This window comes from Myodes glareolus, chromosome 19 (assembly GCF_982192425.1).
Source record: "Myodes glareolus chromosome 19, mMyoGla1.1, whole genome shotgun sequence".
Classification (NCBI taxonomy): Eukaryota; Metazoa; Chordata; class Mammalia; order Rodentia; family Cricetidae; genus Myodes; species Myodes glareolus.
The window spans coordinates 35,548,440-35,570,060 of NC_142044.1; the positions used below are offsets into that span (position 1 = coordinate 35,548,440).

General features: G+C 39.3%; 1 protein-coding gene across 12 annotated transcripts in view; it reads right to left on the reverse strand.

Annotated features, from left to right (window-relative positions):
• Positions 1–21,621, reverse strand: part of Ptk2 (protein tyrosine kinase 2) — a 192,908-nt gene that overhangs the window by 64,810 nt on the left and 106,477 nt on the right. For 6 of the 12 annotated variants that reach the window (XM_087898836.1, XM_087898840.1, XM_085678897.2 and 3 more), the window contains 6 exons: positions 20,513–20,565; positions 10,585–10,668; positions 9,493–9,510; positions 3,138–3,194; positions 1,872–1,892; positions 752–849 (listed from right to left, as the gene is read on the reverse strand). In XM_087898836.1, coding sequence (XP_087754962.1) covers positions 752–849; positions 1,872–1,892; positions 3,138–3,194; positions 9,493–9,510; positions 10,585–10,668; positions 20,513–20,565 — 331 coding nt within the window. The remainder of the gene's footprint in view (positions 1–751; positions 850–1,871; positions 1,893–3,137; positions 3,195–9,492; positions 9,511–10,584; positions 10,669–20,512; positions 20,566–21,621) is intronic. The other 6 variants (XM_087898838.1, XM_085678898.2, XM_087898837.1 and 3 more) reach the window with 5 other exon arrangements.

Sequence of the window (21,621 nt, forward strand, 5' to 3'; positions counted from 1 at the left end):
ACTAGTGAAGATATTGAGATATTGGCTAAGAGGTGTGTAAAATAAAGAATGCTTTGGAAAACTGGTAGATAAAAAGTTAAACATAACTACTATATGAGGAAGCTCCATAAATTATTGTTCATAGCAGCATTTAATAACCAAGCAGTAGAAACAACCTAGATGTTCAGTAAGTGGAGAATAGATAAATGGGACTTGAAGGGATGACTCACTGGCCAATAACACTTGCTGCTTTCCCAGAGGATCCAACTTCAATTTCCAGCTCCCACAAGGCAGCTCACAACTGTCTGTAATTCCAGTTCTAGAGGATTCAACATCCTCTTTTGACCTCCTTAGACACCAGTAAAGTTCATGATGCACATATATACATGCGGGCAAAACACTCATACACATAAATTATTTTTAAAAAGGATAATTAAAAAGCGATTCATCTATGCAAAGGAATATTATAAGGCAACAAAGAGGAAGAAGCAGGCATACTGTATGATTCCATTTATATGGAATAGTTCCCTCAACAGGGAAACTGAGGGGCACCCAAGAGGCAGAAAGGGGACAAGTGGCTGTCAGAAAGCTGCCAGAGGCTAGGGAGGGACATGCAGCGTGAACTAACTGTTGATAGGTACCAAGTTTTTGAAGTGAACAAAGAGTTTTAAAACTGACTGTGGTAAGTTGTTGTTCAGTTTTGTAAACATTAGCCTCATACACTTAAACAATCAAAAATCAGTCTTGATTTCTGGTAGACAAAAGGACTTACTGGGCTCAGGTACACGCCTTGATGTACATCTCCAAACTGACCTTCTCCAATACAGCGTCCAAGTTCTATTCTTTCTCTCTGAATCTCATAATCCCTGGCTGAAAAACACGACCCACACATACATAAACAGGCACAGAATTCCAAATGTGGATATAACATGATACATTTGTCTAATTATCATTCATGAATATATTTTCATTTGCAGCATATCAACATAAAAAATGTTTGAAAGAGTGGAACTCTCTTAAACATTATCTTAAAGACTATCAGTAATCAATCAGTTATGGAATTAGCGGAACTACCAAACAATGAGTTTGGCTGAATGTAGTTTTTTTTTTTTTTTTAGTCCATAATGTGCTTAGGAATCTGATTTATTGGGTATCATATAATTTTCTAAATAATTGCTCTAAATACGTAATTATATGTTTAATTAATAATCACTATTGGTTTAGATATTAATATATGAAGACTATAAAAAACTATTTAAAGCAATTAAATAACTAAAATTTGTAAGTATGGAAGCAACATTAAACTGTTAGGAGTAAACTTTTTACAAGTTTAAGAGTTTTCCACTTCATTATAATCCTATCTCTAGATTATTTATGGAGCTAAAAGAGTTTAAAGAGGCAGTTTCTAGAAATTAATTTCAAAATTAGATGACTTTGACTTGAATATACTAGCACAAATGTTTGAGAGTATGTGTTCCAAAATCATGAGTTCCAGTGAGTTATTTAGCAGACTGCTGAGGCACATGGAAATAAAATATCTGCTAGGAACACAGAAAAACCAAACTCAGGTAGATTAGCAATTCAGTCTTGGGTACTTCAAGCATGAGAATCGCCCCATGCCACCTTACACGTGTTCCAATTCTGGCATGAGCAACACAACAGATAAGAGTTAACAGACTCCTGTGTCAGACAACTAAATCCAATAGATCACCCAAGTTTTAGACAGTTGTTTTCCTTCCTCTTTAAAATCGATTTAGCTAATAATTCCATCAATTTAACAGTATGAGTAAACCAATGACAAGTTTGAAAACATATTAACTAAAACTGAAACACCCATATCACTCCATGGTGCAATTGCAAGCAAATGCAGTTATGTCAAAGGATCCTGTTACCTTCATCTATTCCATAGCTTTCTGTATTGCAATTAAGAGAGGAAAAAAAAGTGGAAGACCTTGCTTAGAAATTGCTAGTAGCAATTAGGTTAACAACAACAAACTTGGAGAATACATTTCAATAGCATTTACTTAATTATTTTAAGCACAGATGAATAAAAAAGGAACGAAACACATATAACAACTAAACATCTTCGAGTTAACTCAAAGGCATTTAAATAGGTATTCCATAAATTCTGGATAAAGGATATTTGCATTTCCTAGTCTATTATAAGTAACAAAACACAAATGTGGATTCTCTGAAATGACTAAAGGCTAGTCAAAATAGCAAACCCAAGTTGAACTGATTTTCCAAGTTGCTCCTAGCAACCCAAACCTATGTACTCATCTCAGTTCCTGTACAGATGTTAAAGGGATTCTTGAAAGACAGGTGGACATGCACAGAGAAGTACAAGCCTCAGAGGCTTGTTTTCTCTTTGTTTTGGTAATGTCTCCCTAATACATACAGAAAATTCACAGGAGAACACTTTAAAAATATTCAACTTGAAGAGTATAGAATTTCAAAAGAAGTAGGTTTTTTTTTTCTAAATACATGAAATCAGGTCATTTGGACTTCAAGTTAATTTTTAAGGCCTAAATGTGGACTTTAATTAACTGATTGATTTTTACACCAAAGTGAAAATTTAAGGACTTATCTAATTCAAGATATGAGGACAACATATTCCCAGGCGGGGTCTGGGGCATGTAGATTTTCCTCTACCAATAAAGGTGCATAGCCACTGGGAAAAAAAAGAGTATGCTGACATTTCCAAGCTGGAATAGGTCATAAAGGGTTCTGTGTTGTGCTGTCCGGTTTCGTGCAAGCTCCTTCCAGTGTGCTGCTTAGATGTAAGGCTAGTCTCCACTAGTGAATGGCAATGAGTATAATTCAAGAAGAAAAAGCCACACAATGTATGCGAATTCACTTTTGAACTTAAAGTAACACCAGTCAGTGTGAGCATATGTACATCTGAACTCAAAATAATACTCATTTTCTACAGATGCAAAATAATCAGTGAAGGCTACATTATCATAGAACCAAAGATATGAGGCCATGAAAATTTTACAATTAACTGAAAGAAAGTATTTCTGCCAACTGCATTTCAGGCTTCTGACTTTAAGGGAGGTACACAGACTTCTACCCAAAAGCTGAAAGAACATTTCTGTTAGGTGCTCAGGCGACAGATGTGCTCTAAAATTTCTCATTGTGAGAAGCAGCCTACTCACTTGAGGGCATGGTGTATGTATCTTCCTCATCGATAATCTCAGCGTAGTCATCTGTCTCTGGAAGAAAACAGACAGGTTAGGCAAACTCAAATGCTTGACCACTTGGCCTTCAACATAATTTCAAGCAGCAGGATTTTGTGTCCCAAACCCACACCGTGCAAATGTTCTCCTCAGAAAACTAGGATTCAGATTTCTCACATGTAATTATGGAACGAAAAGGGTCAATGTGGCCCAATATGTCATCACATACATTTGTTTATATAATCAAACATACTTTTTTTAATCAGAAGGCAAATAGGCTAATACTCCTTGTGAAAACCAGGAATATGTGAATTAAGCACTACAGAATTCAAAGGAGATGTCTATTTAACCTAGAGCTCTCCCTCAACTGCACCAAATGTACATATGTACCACACACTGTGGCCTGATGTGAGTTCACAAGTGAGACAGGTGTCTTCAAAATCCACTTTGCTCCATTTATCCTGCAAGGTCAACAGTCAGTTTCTTCTTAGAGAACATACAGTGACCCAATTTCTGAGGAGACTATACTGGGCTGATTTATTGCATTTATTCTAGGTTAAAGAAACTACATTCCAGCAATTTATCTTTTGGTGCCTTTTTACTCAGGCAAAAGATCTGATAAAAATAATAAGAACAAACAAGCAGCCTATTAAACCAAGTTATTTTTGAGATAAGGTGATTAAGCTCATGCTTACACTAATTCCTTTGGGTAAATGCAGCAACTTAACCTACCATGACCATACTGGGAAAGTTAAAGACCACTCATGTAGAGAAAATTGCCACTGTTGAGCAACACCAGTGCTGTGAAGGCAGCTAAGTAGACCTGCCAAGCTGCTGACAAGGCTCTCCCAGTGGTGGCTTGACACCTGCACTGAACCCAGGGGCTACAAGTGCACCACTCTCATGCACCGAGGTCAAAAGCACACCAGTCAAGGGAATGCCAGAAAGCACATTCTTTCCAGCGGTGAGGATGTTAGCCATTGCATGTACTACAGCAAACAAGATGTCACAGCCATCAAACCTCTAAAGCAGTGGTTCTCAACCTGTGGGTCACCACCTCCACAGGAGTCACATTTCAGGTATTTATATTACAAGTCATAAGAGTAACAAAATTAGTTATGAAGTAGCAATGAAATAATTTTATGGTTGAGGGGTCACCATAACATGAGGAACTGTATTAAGGGTTGCTGTATTAGGTTGAGAACCACTGCTCTAAAGGAAAGAATGCAGTTCTGAATGTGTAATCAGTACTAAAATGGATTAAAAGTTAAAATTAAAAAAAAAGGTCTGGCTAGGGATTAAAAAAAAAACCCAACAAATCAACTCTCCTAAAGTCCTAGATGACAGATGAAAATACTATTTTCACTTGTTTATAAGCAGTGTATACATAAAATTAAAAGCAAAGTTTTTGTTTTGTTTTGTTTTGTTTTCTGAGACAGGGTTTCTCTATGCAGTCCTGGCTGTTCTGGAACTCGCTTTGTAGACCAGGCTGGCCTCAAACTCATGTAGATCTACCTGCCTCTGCTTTTTTATTTAAACAAACAAACAAACAAACAAAAAACCTTTCTTCTTTTTCTTTTTTCGCTTTTTCAGACAGGGTTTCTCTGTATAGCCTTGGCTGTCTTTGAACTCGCTCTGGAGATCAGGTTGGCCTCGAGTTTATAACGATCCACCTGTCCCTGCCTCCCGAGTACTGGAATTAAAGACATGTGCCACCACTGCTCAGCTTAATTTAATTTTTGAAACTGTTATGTATATGGATATTTTGCCTGCATGTATGTCTGTGTGCCATATACATATCTGGTGCCCACAGAAGCCAGAAAAGGGCATCAGATCCTGGAACTGCAGTTACAAATGGTTGTGAGCCACCATGTAAGTGTTGGGAATTGAAGCTGTCCTCTGGAAGAGCAGTCAGTGTCTACAGTCCCTAATACAAAGTTTTAATGAATCTGAAGTCACTGTCTACCTTCTCCTCTTGTCTCCTTTACTGAGTTCTCAGAGATTTGGCCCCTGTAGGCCTTCCACTTTGCATTTGTGTAAGACAGCCTATAAAAGAGGGTGGAGAGAGCTTCTCATGCATCTCTAATAACCATGGTGGAAAGGATTCTACTGCAATAGCTGAGACTATAGAAATTACACCCCACTCAGATGGGTCTCTGTCAATTTTTTTCCCTCAAAATATAAGCAGACTTAATCACCACACTACACTATAAACTGAATGTATCAAGGTCACTGCAGCACAACTTCTCAGGTAGCAGAAGATCATAGCACGCTCATTCCAAAGTCAATCTTCTCAGGTAACTGGAATCTACTGTCTGAATGAAAGATGTGAAACAGAAGATGACACCAACAGCAATGACCTCACCTAAGTATTACTATGTCCTAAAGCTCACATAGGCTCACAGTCAGTTGTGGTTTCTGCTACCATCCCTTGCTTCAAAATTTTTCTCAAATTAATTATTCCTATTCCTTGTTTTTAATTCCCTAATGTCATCCTTTAACTACCTCATTAGTTCGCTTCCTCAACATTTATCTGCCCGCCTATCCAGAGCAGGGCCTTATGGGACATGTGTCCTTTTCTCCTCGGTGCCTCAGCATCTAGCACAGTGCCTGGCACAAAGCAGGTGCTCGGGAGCTATGTGCTAAGCAATAAGGATGACTGCATGGTGACAACACAGTGAGACAGTACACACTCAGGATCTGAGAAACTTATTAAGGGAAGCACAGAGAGCATGCAGCAGAGCATTCTGAACCTATCAGTTTACCTGCCTATGCCACAGCCATGCCTTCATGTGTTCAAGACAGCAGCATGCACCTATGGGATTATAACAGGAGGAGACGATGGTAACAGGCACTGAGAAAAGGCAGGCACTTCTGATGCTGCTGTTCACGAGGGCTATCTAAGGACCTGAAGTTCTTGTCCACAGACCCTTCCAGTCAGTCCTCATTCAACTCAAGTGCTTCCAAGACAAGCTCATAAAACCCCAAGAAGATACCAACCTTGAAACAATTCAGAAGGCAAGAAATGGAAATGGCTTTTAAAAAGCAGGCTAGTATCAATATGGATTTGGGAAAATAACACTGCCTACATTTCAGTTAAGCAACAAAATCACAAGAGCCTGTATATGCCTGGTGTAGTGGCTCACTTGGAAGGCTAAGGCAACAGGATCATTCAAGAGTTTGAGTGAGACCTCATCTCAAAACCATCAAAACAGAAAGGATTTGTGTATTTCCTAAAATGTTATTTGAGTTCTACACAAAATCTATGAAGACTTATGAGAGTTGTATGTTGCTTTATGGATTGATTCATACAGAGAATACCGTGGAAGAAGTAGAAACCAGGGAAAGTCTGTATCTTTAGAGATTGTGGGACAGTGTAACTGGTAATGCAGGTGATTTACATGTTCAAGATCGCTGGGCAGCTGTGGAGCCCAGCCAGAAAATGCCCCTCAAAAACAGCATTACAGGAATAACAGAGTAAAGACAAAAAAGAAAGTTTTGGAGATCTGAGCACCAAAATAATAAAAGAAAAGAAGGAAAAAAGGAAGCTGGATCCACATATTCCATGTGAGCTGATTGGGAAAGGCTGACAAATGCTGAATGCTATGAGCTCTCATCAGAATCCTTGTTCTTACACACAAACTCAGGAGCTGGGTGGGTCTCAACATGGCTCTGTGACACAAAGCTTTGCCTCTAAGATGTTGATCTTTCAAAGGGTTTGGAATCAGGCATGGTGGCACACACCTCTAATTCCAGCATTTGGGAAGAAGAGGCAGGTGGATCATCTGTAAATTCAAGGCCAGCTTGGTCTACAAAGTGAGTTCGAAGATAGCCAGAGCTGCATAAAACAGAGAGCTTATTTCAAAAACACAAAAACAACAAAAAAGTATTTGAACTTGTGAGATCAGACAATCCTGTGCTTTAAGGCTATGAGGCACAATTCTGCTCCAGGGACACTCAAGTGCATCAGACCTGTGAACTGGTAGACAATTTTGGGATCATCAGCCTGTAAGTTCAAGGTTCAAAAGTCAGGTATATATACTTGTCATCCCAACTATGCATGAGGCTGAGGTGGGAGGATAATTTGAATCCAGGAGTTCAAGGCCAACATGAGCAACACAGCAAGACTCAGATAGATAGATAGATAGATAGATAGATAGATAGACAGACAGACAGATAGACAAAAGAAGAGGGCTGGGGCCGTAGCTCAGTTGGTATACCAAGCATACATAAGGCCCCAAGTTTAGTTCCCATCACCATATGAAACTGGGCAGGGTGGCAAACATGTATAACTCCAGCATTTAGAAGATGAAGGCATAAGGATTAGATGTTCAATGCTAATGTTATCCTTGGTTACAGAGCAAGTTGGACACCAGCATGTGCTGGACAAGAACCTATCTCAAAAATAAGATAAATTTGAAAAATAAATAAAAATAAGTATCATAAAAATAGGAACTTCTAAGTTTGGGGATATTATTATAATTTGTATGTTTCAGTGTCACAATATGAACGGGAAGATCACAGTTCAGAAAAGGAGAGACAAGTTCTCATGTGACAGCCCAGTAAAAGGAGACAAAGCCAGTACTGAAACTGACAATATTCATCAGTGGCATCATAGGCTCATACCCTGGCACACACACCCCTGGGGCTGCATGACTGGGTTTGCCTGGTGTTTACAAGGGATGCAGTGGCGCAGCATGAATACTGTCCTTGGGTCTGGAGAACTAAAACTGATTCCTGGTGAGTGGCAGGACATATAGCTCTGGTCCTATCTCTTTTTAATCCCCAGCAGGAATGTCTGCTGTAGCAGGCAGGTACCCAAAACTCTAAGAACTGTTCTCTTGACTGGCTTTCCTGATGCCCCTGGGCTTTGGGAGGTGGTTTGTGCATGTGCCTGTGTGTGTCTACGAAGAGCCATTAATCCCATGTACTAATACCACCACATGGCTCAATTAGGTAATTTGGGAAGATTAATCAACCGTAGGGTCTTATCCTGCCAAGTTAACAGACATGTCATAAACTCTGAAGAAACCATATAAAAGTACAAAGTGGTCTTCTTCTAGGAGCCACAACAAGGCTATTTTATTCAAAATCTTAACAAACTACATGACTACACCAAGAATTGAAATACTCTGTCTGTAAGAAGCCACGGAAGAAGAAATGTTTTAGTACTGTACTTCTGTGGTAAGAAGTACAGTTTTTTGTTTGTTTGTTTTTTGTTGTTCAAATCATACCTTGGGCAGACAGGTACCACGCCAACAAATAGGAGAGGCTGTGTTCTATAAGAACTTTAATTATGGACACTCTAGTTTGTTTCATAAAATTCTGATACTGTAAGTCCTAGTTTTCTTTCGAAAATTTCCCCTCAACGATTAAAAGCATAAAAACATTGTTACCTCAAAGTGGCAGACTAGAACAGGTAGGCCTTAGTGTTTTACAGACCCCAGCCAAGATCACAACTCGGCTACTCCATGCAAGATGGGACATAGCCTTGCTCTGGCTAACACAGTACCATGAAATTGAAGTGTGATGAAAGCTCATGTAAATGCTTGCAATGTACCCATCTGTGGTAATCACTGCTTGTCTATAGTCACCTGCATCTATCTGTGCCTAGCAGTAATCCTCCCAATGACTACGGGGGTCTTTTCTCCTGGGGAGGAGAGAAACCAGAATGGGAAAGTGGAGAAGGCCTAGCTTAGAGCCCAAGGACCACCTCTGGTCTCTCTCCATCTGTGAACTGTGTGGGTTGACAAGGTACAGGAGGGCTAGCAGGTGGTCTAGAACCACAGGAAACACCCAGAGCAGCAGGCACTGATACCTGACTATCACAGAGCACCCCAGAAGTGAAGTTCCACAGTATCTTCAAATTCCACAAGGAATACAACCTTTTCTGGAATTATGTTAATTACAAACTCTGTAGAATCTTCAGAATGTTTGCTCACTCTCTGTAGGTTTGCATCTCCATCTCTAAACACACAGGAGTGAAAATTTCCACTGAAGGTATTCTGTCACTCAACCAAAATGAAAAGTACAAATTTCCCTCGATTTTAGTTTACATAACTTAACTTTCTGGAATGAATATACCTCATTTTGTGCAGGAACAACACAAAGCAGACGAGAACCCTAACACTAAATGTAATTTTAAAATATTATCAAAATGTAGAGAAAAAAAGCAATCATTACTATTGCTAGTACTTCCCTAATTATCTCTGTTGAACAATTGTTAAAGATCACCGGCTTTCCTTTTCAATACCTCACTCATAAATTAAGTTATTATACATGCACCACATGATTATCTCACAGCAGTTAACACGAATGTGAAAATAAATATTACCGTCCCCACTAATTTCATCTGCAGATCCAGGTGGCATGCAAAGAAAGGAGAAGTAGGGAAGAAAGGGTAGGAGAGACAGGAAGGTAGGAGAGAAGAGAAGGAAACACACTATTAAAATGACAAGTAAATCAAAGCTTAAAATAACAAAATCACCCCCAAGGTTCATTCACAAGATAACAAAAATTGTACTCGTGTGTTTACTGGAGCTGAAGACCATTAAGCCAAATTTTAAGTTGCCAACATATTGTACACAGTTACACAGGAGAACAGCAAAGCTTAATTACTTTCTACCATATTAGGCAAAAGTAATTTGATTGCCTTTCATTGTTAAATGCTAAATAGGCTTCTACTTTCTTTAAGGATCATTTGTATCTTTTAGATACAAGTGACATGAAACTCATCATTACCATGTAAGTAAAAGGGCCACCAGGAGGTGAGGTAGTGGATTTAAGTTTCCGTGACAGATGCAGGCCATGCCCACACTACTATGAAGGGCAAGTGTAGTTCTCAAGGCTCTGATGACAATTCAGCCTCCCATTTGAATTCATACAAAACTACTAATTTTTCAGACATTTTGAAAAACATATTGTTTTAATAATTACAACAACAAAAATCACTGCTTAACTAGAAACCCTCCAAATGGCACAGGCAGTGCCTCATCTATGCTGCATTCCTGAACATCTGCCTTCCAGAACACAGAATGCAGACACCCAGGGCTCATATGGACCATGTCCCACATGCTACATTAGGAAATTCACAAGGCCAGAAACAGGTCTTGATAAGCCATGTAGGAAACCAAGATAAGAGAAATGCCACCAGGAAGCTACTTCTTGCCCTGTCATGTATTTAAATAAAAAAAGCCAGCAAAGGGGCAATAAAAGGTCATCTTGTTAAAACAGTGGCCCAAATTGTGTCAATTATGGGACATAAAACCTGTCCCCCAAGTTATCACTTCTGAACAGTGAACAGCACATACACAGATATTCAGTATGGCTATAAACTGCTTGGGACAATCTAAAAAGCATCTAGCTAAAGTTAGTTTGGTGTGGAGCCTTGGCTGACAGGAAAGCCTGTGCAAGTGCAGTGCAGTACCGGTTGGAGGAGGTTCAAGGGAACAGAAGACCAAAGGGAGAAAGCGCCTAGCTTTCTTAACTTTATGTTGGCAGTGATTGACTCCTTTACAAAGAGGCAAGAGAAGAAAGAGAAAAACAGAAACAAATTATTTCAATACAAAAAACAACCAGTTAATTTTAAAGCTATATCTATAAGAACAAATACAAAATTAAATTGCTTTTATTAGACCATTGGCATACCTTTCTTCTTACTATCATTGATTTGTAGATTTAAAAAAATTATTTGTTTTTACTAAAGATTAACACTAGACACAGAAAAAACAAATGATGAATAGCTAAGGAGCTCTTCCAGGCTAGTCAAGTAACAAATAACACAGGTAAAACAAAGTAAAAAGGAGGGGAAAAAAAAAACAGCAACAAAAAACAAAGACTGATAATTTAAGGATAAAGGACAAATTATATGTTTGTGAACATTTAACATCTATCCATAAAGAAAGAAATCTTAGAAAACGGTAACAGCTTTATGAGCAGTTACAGTCAGTACTCATGATCTGGAGTATTTCAACATAAACCGGTAATGAGGATACTCAACTACATAAGCTGCAGAGCTGCCGCCATATATCTGCTCTTTACCCATCCAAGTACTCAAAACTTACTAGAAGGACTCACCCTCTATGTAAAAGAGTGAAGACTCAGAGTAGCTACAATATATCAACAGCAGTAGAGCACACACATCAGAATTGAGCCTTTAAGACAGTGTACAGAGGCACAGGGAGCCATCAGTAACAGTCTTGGCTTGAAGTATGGGACCATGGAGAATGAAGGTCAAGACAGTTTGGTCATCAACTAAAATGTACAAGCTAGCAGTAATTTTCAAGTGTCATGATTTGATTACAGTGACAGTTACCGACTACTTCATCTCAGTACTTGGTCTGAAAAGCCATTCTCAGTTTCTGGACTTCCTACATGATGGCTCTGGTTAGACAACAAAATGCTCCATTTGATGCTGGATGGTTTATGGACTGAGGTGGGACAGGGGAGGGTCAGAATTGAAGAATTTTGCAGGGCATTACTGCAATGAAATAGTATGGACTGCAGGTGACACATTTGTCAGTAGTAACTTCCTGGCTTTAAAAATTATTTTCTGACTACATAAGATGATGTCTGAAGCCAGGTATGGTGGTACATGTTTATAATACCACAGTTTTAGAGGTGGAGGTACTGGCGGCAGAAGGATTAGGACTATATAAGATCCTATACCAAAAAGCAAAACAAAAAATAAAAAAATACAAACAAAGCTAACATGAAACAAACTAGATTTGAGTAAATAATACCTATGTTTTCAACTCACAATTCTTAGAACCATTCTCTAAGAATATATGGTAAAAAAATAAAAACCTAAGAAGCCTGGCAGTCTGAGTTCAGACACCAGCTCCACTGCTCTCACACTGACAATTTCTACATCTTGAAAAGGAGCCAAAGTTCCCTCCAGTGAAGAGCTGAGGGAAGAGGCGCTGGCCATGTGACCACTACCCATGTCTAATTATTTCCAGTTCTCTCTTACTCTATTTCTAAAAAGTTAATATTCTTTACCTTGACTTAAAACAAGTTTTTAAAATGTGTTTCTTGAGTAATACTGAGATTAACTGTGTAGAAGATAAGAGTGTTAAGCAAAATAGAGCCGTGGATTTCATTCTTTATAAAGGAGAAAGATAAGTAAACTACCAATACACATGCAAGCACTATGAGGGAAAACACAGCAGAAGAAATATGGGGGTGTGTTTGTATAGATCCGAAACTTTCAATAGAGCAATCATTTTGCAAAGACATCCAAGAGAATAGGAAGCGGACATGCCCACAGCAGCAGGCACAGACAGGGTACAGAGCAGACATTTAGGCCACATATCTGCAGAGGCCAAGAGGACACGGGCAAGGAGCAAAGAATCAGACAGAACAAGCTGACAGATTTTGAGGATGTGGGAGATGGCAGTTAGTGAGCACTAGAGAGTATAGATCTGATAGCTAACGCTCAGGTTCCGTCTTTTACTCTGAGTGACATAAAGGAAGTAAGGAATGGAGGTAAGGACTATGCCATAGCTATCTAATTTACAGGCTTCCTGGGAGCAAAGGGAGCAGGGATCAAGGAGAATGAGGGAGTAAACAGGGGAAGTATGCAAAGTAGAGACAATCAGGATCTTCAATGCACTGAACTGGAAGGCGAGGGAGAGGGCCAACAGAGAGTGGGAAGCCACTAAGTACGTGCGGAGGCCCAAGCACAACTCTGCACGTGCACTAGGATTCAACTCCAATGTGCTAGGCATAAAGTGCGCATTGAACTCCTAAGAGTAGCTGGTAAGCAGGCAGACCACACACTGAATTTGGGCTTAAGAGAACAGCAAAGGCCCATTAGTGGTGGTGGCACACACCTTTAATCCCAGCACTTTCGAGAAGGCAGAGGCAGTCAATCTCTGAGTTAGAGGTCAGCCTGGTCTACAGAGCGAGTTCCAGGACATCCAGGACTGTCACACAGAGAAACCCTGTCTCAAAAAACAAACACCCAAAAAACAATACAGGGGCGAGGGAGGAAGGGAGAAAGAGAGAGAAAAGAAAAGCACAAGCTTAATTAAGCCATAAAAGGACACAGATCTCACAAGAAAGGTACAAAGACTGACAGCAAGTAGCCCAAAGACTCAGCATTGGGTCCTTGCTATGAAGAGTGGCCAGTGAGTAAGGCATCTAGCAGTGAAGATATACTGGGCGTTCAGAGGAGAATCCTGCTGGGGTTCAGGAAAGGAGGAGCTTGGACTGGACATCATACTGTTCTAGTTTCATTTCTGTTGTTCAAATAAATAAGATAAAACATGAAATAAAATATCCCTATAAAAGGCAATTTAGGGGAAAAGGTTATTTTATCTCACAATGCCAGGCTACAGTTCATCAATGTAGAAAGTCAAGGCAGGAACTACTCATACCCACAGTCAAGAGCAAAGATACAACGAATCTGTACATGCTCATAATGCTTAGCTCCTTTTCTCTGTTTCTATCCAATTCAAGAGTCAAACCTAGGAAATGTTGTTGCCCACAAAAGACATGCCTTCCTACTTCAATGAACATAATTCAGATAGTTTTTCACAGGAATGCCACAGGACAACAAGACACAGATAATGCTTCTTTAAGACTTTCTTTCCAGGGCTGGAGAGATGGCTCAGCGGTTAAGAGCATTGCCAGATCTCCCAAAGGTCCTGAGTTCAATTCCCAGCAACCACATTGTGGCACACAACCATCTATAATGAGGTCTGGTGCCCTCTTCTGGCCTGCAGGCATACACACAGACAGAACACTGTATGCATAATAAGTAAATAAATAAATATTTTTTTTAAAAAAAAGACTTTCTTTCCAGGTGATTCTACATTATATCAAGTTGATAAAACCATCCATCATAGCCAGGGTGTGTGCTTCCAGAACTCTGGAGACAAAGTCAGGAGGGTATTTGTGAGTTCAAGGTCAGTCTGGTTTAAGTAGTGAGCAACAGGACAGCAGAACTACAAAGTGAGACCTGTCTCAAAAACAAACAACAAATCAATCTGGCACATGTATTAAAAGATGTTTTCCTGTCTCTCAAATAGGAAAACTCCCTAAGTTTGTAAAGCAAAGTATTCCAACCAAATAAAGGAAGGAGTGTCAATAAAATTTACATGCTGTCCCTTTGTGGCCAAGGTATGACTGTCAACAGCTTCCAATATCAGGTGAGCCATGCACAGAGAACATTACAAAGGACATGTTTGAGACTGGCTAGGCCCCAATGCACTAGTCAATTTCCATTTATTTATTTATTTATGGTGACAGGGTCACATATGTAGCACCAGCTGACATATAACTTGCTATGTAGTACAGTGAACATGAACATGACCAAGCCAGTAGACAGCATCCTACATGGCTTCTGCTTGAGCTCCTGCCCTAACTTCCCTCAGTGATGGGCTATAACTTAGAAGTATAAGCCATATAAATCCTTTATTTCCCTAAACTGTTTTTAGTAAGTGTTTTATTACAATAATAGAATTAAAACTAGAATGCTACAAACAAACAACAGGAGGGCCTGGCTGACAGACAGAAGATTCAGGGAAGAAAACTGAACAAGAATGTCTTGTTTCATTTTTGACTGAATAAAAACCAAGCAGAAAGATGGGCGATAAGGGATTTACACACATTGGGTTCTGATAATGTTTTTTATATTGAGAGGGGAATGAGCTTGAAAACCATTTGCTTTGGAATAATAACAGGATTACAGCCATATGTAAGAGACAGAGGCAGGGGCTGGAGAGATGGCTCAGTGGTTAAGAGCACTCACTGGCTGCTCTTCCAGAGGTCATGAGTTCAATTCCCAGCAACCACATGGTGGCTCACAACCATCTGTAGTGAGATCTGGTGCCCTCTTCTGGTGTGTGGGCATACATGGAGGCAGAATGTTATATACATAATAAATAAATAAATCTTAAAAAAAAAAAAGACAGAGGCAAAGGTGAAATAATACTGACTGTAAGCTTTTGGTTGCTGAATGAGAGTGATGAGTATGTGGGAAATCATTTCACAATTCTGTCCTTTCTCTTTGTACATACTTGAAACACAGTATGATAAAATATTAATGAAATTCCTTAAAGGCAAAACACACTATTGGAATTTGATAGTATATATCTACTGCTATGGCTTATCTTGAAACACCAAGTCTGAATTTAATCTGTAATTCTTTGTAGTTACTAACCGCACTATCAACTGAGAAGCTCTCAGGTAAGATACCTTTGAGGTTTTTCCTATTCTTCCATGTTAGCAGTATTTGTTTGTTAGTGAGATGATGCTTGCAATCCATATTAAAGTTTGTTACTTACTGTTCTCAATGGTTTAGTCAGAAGGTTAAGGTTTGTGAATCAAGAACACGTAAGCACTGCCGACTCTAAAACACACACTTTTGTAGAGATAGAAACGCATTTTTGTTTAAAATACTCTGGCATAGTAATTTATATTTCTCCTGGTATGAAAGCTGTTGGGGAAGACAAGAAACGAACTTCACAAGGCTGAAGAGGCATATCCGCAAGGACTACTTATCAAAACAGAAGTCTTCATTGCTTAGCGCTTTGAATGGGAAAGTGGCTTAGGCATGCCTACCAGTCCTCCTGTAACACCACCCACATACGAATCATGGAGTTCAATGCCAGGTGAAGCATGAGGAGTCCTCATCTCTGCCCCTCACCCAGGACACTATTTCTAAGATGTTGGTATTTCTTTGCTTCTGTGACCTCTAAGTGTTTGAGACCTTTCAGGAACCACAGAGAAAAGCAACGTGATTAAGAGCCACCCTCAGACATCATTAGAAGCAAGCCAAACTCTAATGACATCAAGATGGGGAAATGAACAAGAAGCAACATGGGTGGGCTACTCTAATCAGTCCTGCCCTTATCACCAGCCAGAGCAGTTCTCGATGCCAGAGACACAGAAGCTTCTCAATAGATTATAGAGTTCCTCATATATCAACCTGCCAGGTCAGAACATTTTATTGTGACCACTGTGAATAGAATAATTCCTAGTTTTCCAGGTTCTCAGCGTATACCTGTAATAATAGTGAATGCTTATCACTCTGCACGTACCACCAATAATCCATCATAAAGCACAAAATTTACAACAATGAACTTTTCTCTGGCAACACCAGGTATTAAACCTAAGGCCTTGCACATGCCAGGAAAGTGTTCTACTAAGTTACACATCCAGTTCAAACAAACAAACATACAGCCTCATTTAGGCTTCTTCAAACTTGTAATCCTCCTGCCTCAACCCCCTGAGAAACTGGGACTGTAGATGTGTGCCACACATTTGACTCCCAAATAAACCTTTTCTTCTTGTCGTTTTTTTGTTTGTTTTTTTTTTTTTTTTTTGCTTGCTTCCATTTTTTTTTTCAGGATGGAGTTTCTCTGTGTAGCCCTGGCTATTCTGGAACTTATTTCTGTTTGAGGCTGGCCTCAAACTCAGAGATCCACCTTCCTTTACCCACAAAGAACTGGGTTTAAGGTGTGTACCACCAGGCCTGGCCCAAATAAACTTATATACTAATTAGCAATACTCTACTAGTGAAGGGCTCTCCACCCTACCCCTTTAAATTCTGGATAGTGTTTAAATTAAGCACCAGAGCCATGGTGGTGCATGCCTGTAATTCCAATCCTTGGGAAGTTTAGGCAGGAGGATAACAGTGACTTTCAAGTCAGGCTAGGCTATATGGTAAATTCTATCCAGCTTAGGCTTCTGAATGAGATCCCATCTCAAAGTGCAGGAGGAGTATCATTTGGCAGCAGAATAGACAATTTTGGAAAGCATGGCACTGTCACAATAAAAACTACATGGTAAAGTTAGGCATAAGTAGATCTTTCAAACTGAACAAAGGGTAGACTTTTGAATTTGAAAAGTCAGTACTTTATTATTTCTGCTAAATGGTAAAATTTTCTACAATAGAATCACATGCTAAAATATTACTCCCCTGCACACATAAAGATTCTCCAATGATCAATGGTGTCTAATGAAAAGAGAATGAGTTCTTGGGCTTCCAACAGACACTATTACTCATTACTACATGAACCTGACCAAGCCACTTAAATTCCCCTAGCATGTAAATACATACTTGTATTTGATCAGCAACAGCACAGCAAGAAATGAACAACAGACCCAAATATGTAAGAGTTAATAGTGAGAGAAATGCAGGGATGACTACAGATTCCCAGTCTGGCACTTCTCAGATCTATACAGATCAGAAACATTTGAGATGTTCTAGGATTTGAAATGAAGCAGGCTCATACAAATATTTATTTTGCTAAATGTTTTCTTGGTAGTTAGAACAAATTTTAGTCACTAACTCAATATGCCTAAAAGTAATCCTATATAAATACAATTACGTATAATGAAATAAAATCTATTACAAATTTTACATGTGCAATAATACTTAAAAGTCATCATAAAGTAGTAAAGAAGGCTCAATACAAAGAAATTAAAAAATACCACTGCAAGATAAAAAAGACCACTACAGTGACTTTCATAGAGATATGTAAGAGAAAAATTATAATCTGTGGTCTGATTTTGCATGGCCCAAATATCACGCAAGGGCCACAAAGTAACAGAATGGCAACCCTCATGGATTCTACTCACACTCGAGTTTGGAGGCTCAATCAATGGCCTACTTATTCTTAGAATATTCAAAAAACAAAACAACAACCCATCAAACACAGTTAAGTCTTCAAAACACTTGAAATTAGCTTTACTCTATGATCTGGGAAATGTCCTCACACTAGCATGGTTCTAGCAGCAACCCAGGCCCAAGGGTTCTACCTGAGAGCTTACAAAAGGCATACAAACAAATGATTAGGCTTTTTTTTTTTTAGATATTATTGATATATTTATTTATTTTTTTTGAAAGTAATTTTATTAAATTATAAAGAGTTTCCATTTACGCCCCTCCTCCCAACGCCCTCCCACTCCCCCCCTCCCTCTTCTCCTCCCTCTTTGTCCCCTGTGGGAAGTCCAAGTTCCTCCCCCCTCCCTCCAGGTCCAGGAAGGTGAGCATCCAAAGAGATTGGATCCCAAAAATCCAGTATATGCTTTTTAAAAACTGTTTACTTCTTCTAAAAATAAGATGCCTAGAGAAAACTATTATTCTAGTAAGTATACTTACTATTCTAGTAAATATCTTTGTAAAACTCTGTCAATCTCATTTTTATATATCATGGAGAACATTCAACCTAGGGTACCTCACACAGCAAGCATTTGTTAAATGCATTCAGCCCTTGGTATGGTGTATCATGGGTTAAGTAGGCAGGGTGTAAAAGAAAAGTGAACATACAGACCACAACCCATTCCACTGGCCTACACAAAGCAAGGTCACTGTGCCAGCAGATATGGAAGGTCAAAGGCCTAGTAACAATAGGATTTTAATGTAGAATGGAAAACAAACAGAAAAGTCCGAAGAAATTAAAATAAAGATTGAGGCAGATACCCAAGTTTGCACAGTGACTCTATTTTTGCTCATTGTACATCATCAGCACTATTTGTAACCTCTTGGGCTTAAAGTCCCCTCATCTCTACACTAAGGGAGATGATCTCAGCAGGCTGTTCATGAGTTAACTCACAGAAAAGAACAAAACAGAAAGCAAAGGAGAACACAATAGCGCTCATTAAAATCCAGCCACTCAGGGATGGCAACACACACCAATAATCTTAGCTTTTAGGGGACTCGGTAGAAACATCAAGAACTTCAGGACAGACTGGGTTATAAAGTAAGATTTGGTTTAAAAAAAAAAACAAAAAAAAAATTGGCCAACTTTTTCAGTCGGGGGGGGGGGTGGGTGTCAATAAAAAGAGGGGCTGGCTGGGAAGTAAAATGCAGACCTATGATGCTGACCAGCTGTTGAAGGAAACTGAGGCTCTAACCCAAAGAATGAGGATATAAGAGCAGGAGGGCCTAGGACCTATATCACACCCAAAAGTAAACAGCAGATGTTCTCTAGCCCAAGTGGAAATCTAAACTCACTCCTGTGTCTGGGCAACTGTGGGAATTGTGGCAAACACAGTCATCAGTACCTGTGCCATACACATTTCAGTGCCCAAGTAATTAAGTGGTACTCAAATCTCAAACATCTATCCTACAGCCCACACTCAAGACTCAGCCTCAGAGTCCTCTGGACTCCTTACTATGGAATGGAAAGCTTTCCCCTTCCACCACATTAAAAACTGTGAGGCCCTGAGGAGTTCATCACAAGCTGAACAGGAACTGTATAAAGGGTCTGATGACATCCAGTAACCCTTCTATAAGTCTGGGTTTCTCCCCATGTCATAGTTTACACTTTCAAATGACTGACATGTCCTGGAGAACATGCAGTAGCCCTGACACTGTCCAGTGAGACCAAATTCAGAACCAAGAGTTTCTCTGTACTCTGGTAGGAAGTGGCTGTTGGCTCTAGGTCATCAGCATGACAGTACTGTACACTAACAGAATAACTCTTCCTCGACTGTATCATAAATGCAAACACCTGTGGAGTAAGGATTTGTGGGATGTTTATGGACAAGGAAGAAAATAAACAGATACATTCATACACTGTGCATCAAAAGAAGATTCAGAAACAACTGGGCAAAAATACAAAACTAAACTCCAAGAACAACCAAACCAAAACAAACACAAATTGAGTCTCATATGTTGCATATACTGAATATACCAGGAAGTATTATCTTAGAACTATACCCTTCCCTTTTTGTTCACAGGCATAGCTGAGAACAGATGATATGTAGTAACATACACATGTGGACATTATATGCATGTATGACAGTAGGGTGTGTGTGTGTGTGTGTGTGTGTGTGTGTGTGTGCTAAGATACACAGCTAGGGCTCTTGAAAGGTGTCCTTTTTCTGCCCCTTCCTAAAATTCTTCTATCGTTTACATTTTTTAGATGAGGAAAAAGGGGCAAAACTCTTTGAAAACATAACAAAATGGTTATCACACCAACAAATAGTTAAGATAACCCTTATATAGTACCTTGACTGTATTAAATAACCATTATGTTAACTGTGAAAGACAAAACACATTTAAAAATCACAAATTTTGAACTTCAAACACACAACACAAAGTATATTCTGTTAAATCCTGCTGAACGGTAAAGATAAATTATAATGACAATTTCAAAAGTTAAGGTTTTCACTATAAACAGAACATGGCATTGAAACAAACTGAAGCCCTAAATACCCTGGCGAGTAACATGGTAGGGTCCCATGCAGCATCTACAATAAAGTCTATATGGACAGCTACTTCATGATACTAAAACCACACAGGTGCTTTATACTCAAAGCAGATGAACTGAACACAGAGTGTCATCTGCACCATCCTCCCTGAAGCTTGGTCCAAGTCTCTATCTGAAGATCCTTACCTGACACAGAAACCGCATGTGTCCGCATGCCTTGTTTTTCACTGTTGGCCAACCTGCAAAAGAGCAAAGTGTAAGCGCTGTCCTTCCCAGGACCAAAACAACTGTCCTTGTCAAACAGGCATCAGCATCTGCCTCACATTAGGAAGGGCCAGCACCATTCCTGAGATTAAGTTCTGACAAATGGTTTGGGTTTTTTTTTTCTGTTGTTTGGTTTTTGGAGACAGGGTTTCTCTGTAGTTGTAAAGTCTGTCATTGAACTAGCTCTTATAGACCAGGCTGGCCTCAAACTCACAGATATCCACCTGCCTCTGCCTCCCAAGTGCTGGGATTAAAGGTGTGTGTGCGTGTGTGCCACCACCGCCTGGCTTGTTTTGTTAATTGGAGCTTACTTTTTAAGATACTGAGTTTGGACAGGCTGTGTCAATGCTTCTAAGACCAGAAATTAAAACAGACAACTGGGGTAAGTAAGTGACAGAGCACTTGTTTAACACATCTGAAGCTCTGGGATTTATCTTCATCATCACAAAAAAAGTAAATTAATTAATTAATCAATCCAAAAAATTAAAGGAAGGAAGGAAGGAAGGAAGGAAGGAAGGAAGGAAGGAAGGAAGGAAGGCAGGCAGGCAGGCAGGCAGGCAGGCAGGTCACAGAAGTGCTTCGAGAAAGCTGCTCACGAAGGTGAAACAGAGCTCTTTAATACTATGTAATATGTAACGTAAAGGCTGTGTAAGTTTTCTGCCCAAAAGTTATAAAGAACCATGTAACTAGAACTAAATTTTGCTCTTTAAAACCTAAATTGAGGGCCAGGAAGACAGTTCAGCAGGTAAAAGCTCTCGTCACTCTGAGTTTGCTCCCTGGGAGCCCCATGGTAGAAGGCCAGAATGGATTCTTACAAGTTGTTCTCTGATCGACACAAGTGCACTGGGGTATGCATGTGCTCACAGATGTATGTATACACACACACGAATGCAAAAAAAAAAAATACTAATTTAAAACATGGTAACATTTGAACCGTTTGAAATTTACAGCATATAATAAAGTTAAGAAGTACATGTATACATTGCTATTATTAACAGATTTAAATAAAACTGAAATAAAAATTTTAATGA